This window comes from Pleuronectes platessa, chromosome 15, assembly GCF_947347685.1.
Source record: "Pleuronectes platessa chromosome 15, fPlePla1.1, whole genome shotgun sequence".
Taxonomy (NCBI): domain Eukaryota; kingdom Metazoa; phylum Chordata; class Actinopteri; order Pleuronectiformes; family Pleuronectidae; genus Pleuronectes; species Pleuronectes platessa.
In genome coordinates, this window is record NC_070640.1 from 8,496,639 (window position 1) to 8,499,408 (window position 2,770).

At 46.9% G+C, this 2,770-nt stretch overlaps 1 protein-coding gene across 1 annotated transcript; it reads right to left on the reverse strand.

Annotated features, from left to right (window-relative positions):
* Positions 1–2,547, reverse strand: msx2b (muscle segment homeobox 2b). The gene is made up of 2 exons (XM_053441507.1): positions 2,062–2,547; positions 1–1,400 (listed from the first exon to the last, which is right to left on the reverse strand). The coding sequence occupies exons 1-2, from the start codon at positions 2,450–2,452 to the stop codon at positions 937–939; spliced, it is 855 nt and encodes a 284-aa protein (XP_053297482.1). The 5' UTR covers positions 2,453–2,547; the 3' UTR covers positions 1–936.
* Positions 2,548–2,770: the final 223 nt, after the last annotated feature.

The window sequence follows — 2,770 nt, forward strand, 5'->3', positions numbered from 1 at the left end:
TATAATACATAACTCATTTATTTAAAGGAAACAGTCTGAAAAGCTTTAATTGTTTTTGTTCATTTCAATCGTAAGACACTGGTGTGAAAACAAAAAAAACTGCATAGCACGACGCAGGCCCTTTCAAAGGGACGCTCAGGAGGGAGAACAATATAAATACACTTTTGGTCTCTGTACCATATTACATTATAAATACACAACATTAGGCATACATGCATTTTCCAGCACTGTATTTCAAAGAGAATAAATATGTCTGTGCTTTATAAAGGAATGAGTAGAGTTGAAGATGTTTTTATTGCTACGTGAGAGAATAAGTCGTCGTCTAGATGAGTAAAGCGAGGGTTGAGCCTTGTTGTCTTCACGACGCCACAAACCTGAATTTGAAGATTTTCTTTTCAAGGCAGCAGACACACGTTTGTGGAACTGGAAATATAAAAGAACGTTTCAGTGATATGTTTTATTTTGGCCTGAGTTGCTGAAACACTCATTCACCCACGAACGAAACAAAGTGTCTTGATATTAAGGCTCTTTTCAAAACAAAGGCACTGAGTCTGGTGAGTTTTATAAAAAAGGCTTTTGGTGAAAAGTGGAAGTCTCTGTTATTGTGCCCGGTGCAGGTGCTCACCCAACTCACTTACTGCAGAAGTAAACAAGTGAAGCGGATGAACAGCTGGACAGTGACACCCCTGCTCCTTCTACAGACAGGTCATGTAAACAGACCAATCCAAAGAGGCAAGAAGAAACTTTTTCAATCTTTGATTTAAGAATGACATTTTCTAATTTGAGTCAAAGTGCTCGTAAAGTTGATGGAAGCACTCCTTGTGCGGCAGATATAATACAAACATAGTGTTTTCAAATGTTCTCTGTGTCCATTTTCAGGGAATCCTTGGAAATGCACTGCAACACATTTCACCACAGTCGGAGATATTTCCATTCTTATGATAGGTGGTACATGCTGTAGCCCAGCGGAGTGGCGTACAGTCCTAAAGGTGAGATTGGCAGCATGGGTCTGTGATGGTGGTGGTGATGGTGATAGGCAGAGTAAGACTGTCCGTACAGTGACATGGCGCCCAGGGTTAACGGTAACGTAAAGCCAGGGTGCAAACCTCCGGCAGCGGCGGCCACCAGCGCAGCCGTCTTGGCGTCGGTGGCCATCTTGTGCTTTTCCAGCTCGGCCTCCTGGAGCCTCTTGGCTTTGGCGCGGCGGTTTTGGAACCAGATCTTCACCTGGGTCTCCGTCAGGGTCAAAGAGGAGGAGAACTCGGCGCGTTCGGCGATGGACAGGTACTGCTTCTGCCGGAACTTCCTCTCCAGGGCCAGGAGCTGCGATGTGGTGAACGGAGTGCGGGGCTTTCGGTTGTTCTTGTGTTTCCTCAACTGGCAGGAAGGACTGATGTGACCTGGGAGAAGAGAGCAGGGGAGATTTTAGACTCAGGACTTTACATTGTAAATCACTTCCATGAGGCTCTGTTGATTTATTGAGGCTTTTGGGCGTCCTGCTTACAACCACAATACTATAATCAACTTTATGTACACAGCACTTATCTCAACAATGTGACATAGCACTTTACAAGGAAGAAACAAAAGACTGATAAAATGACCAGTTGGATTTACTCTATCATAAATCAGTGGTTGATGGTTTGATGTCAGCCAGCACTGTTATCTAATGGGCCACATTTCAATAAAAGGCCACATGTCTTTAATATGTTTGAATTACTTCCTCCCACATTAACCTCCAACATAATTAACATCTGACCCATTTAGAGCAGATAAGTGGTTCCCTCAGCACAACTTCCTGCTTTCTCTCCAACAGGAAACATTATCTGGCAGCACAGCCAGTGAACAATACATCTCAGTGAGAACAATGATAATCTGTCCTATCCATAGTCAGCCAATTAGTTTACTTTTTCAAACTTCAAGGGGCAACTTGGAGACTTTGGCTTCGGGATACAATTCATTGTTCAGCAGGAAAAATAAAAAACCTTTCTCTAAAGAAATACATGACGTACATCGCACAGAATGAGACACGTTTCGTGCGTAAAAGCTGTGGCACCAACTTACGCGGCTGTGTGGGAAACGCGCTGCTGGTGACCCAGGGCGCGCAATCCTCGGACTCCGAAGCCTCGGACTTCACCGGAGACGGGGGCTCCGCGGTGAAGCTCTTTCGGTTTCCCTCGGGAGGACTGCACGGCTCCCGGCACAGGTACAGAGAGTGCAACGCGGCGGGGGACACCGCCACCGAGCCTCCCTCCGGTTTACCGCCGCGGCCGTGCGTCGTCCTCCCGGACATGAGCGCCTCCACGCTGAACGGATGATGCCGACGCACCGCTGGAGACGTCTTCTCCTCTCGCCTCCCTTCCACCGAGGCGGCGCGGTTGCTGTCCTCCTCGGACGAATTACATTCCAAGTCGTTAAAAGTCCCCTGAGAGGCCATTTCTCCTCCAGGTCTCATCCAGATTTAAAAAAGAAAGAAACGAGTGAACTCCAAAAAGTTGCAGCCTCAGGTGACAGTCGCTCCGGCGGAGAGCGCAGTGTTGTGGAGCTGTCAAGGACCACGACTATGTGGGAGGATGAAGACGCATCACGTGGACACGGAGCAACTCTGACCAATCACTGCAGCCCAGAGATGTTCATGAGTGGGCAGATGATACCTTCAGGGTCAGTGGGAAACAGAAGGTGCTTGTTTTGTTTTGGGCTAGAGCAGAAGCAGAAGCCTTACATATTCATAATGAGTAGTAGTTATATCATTGTTACATTATTTTTCGCCCCA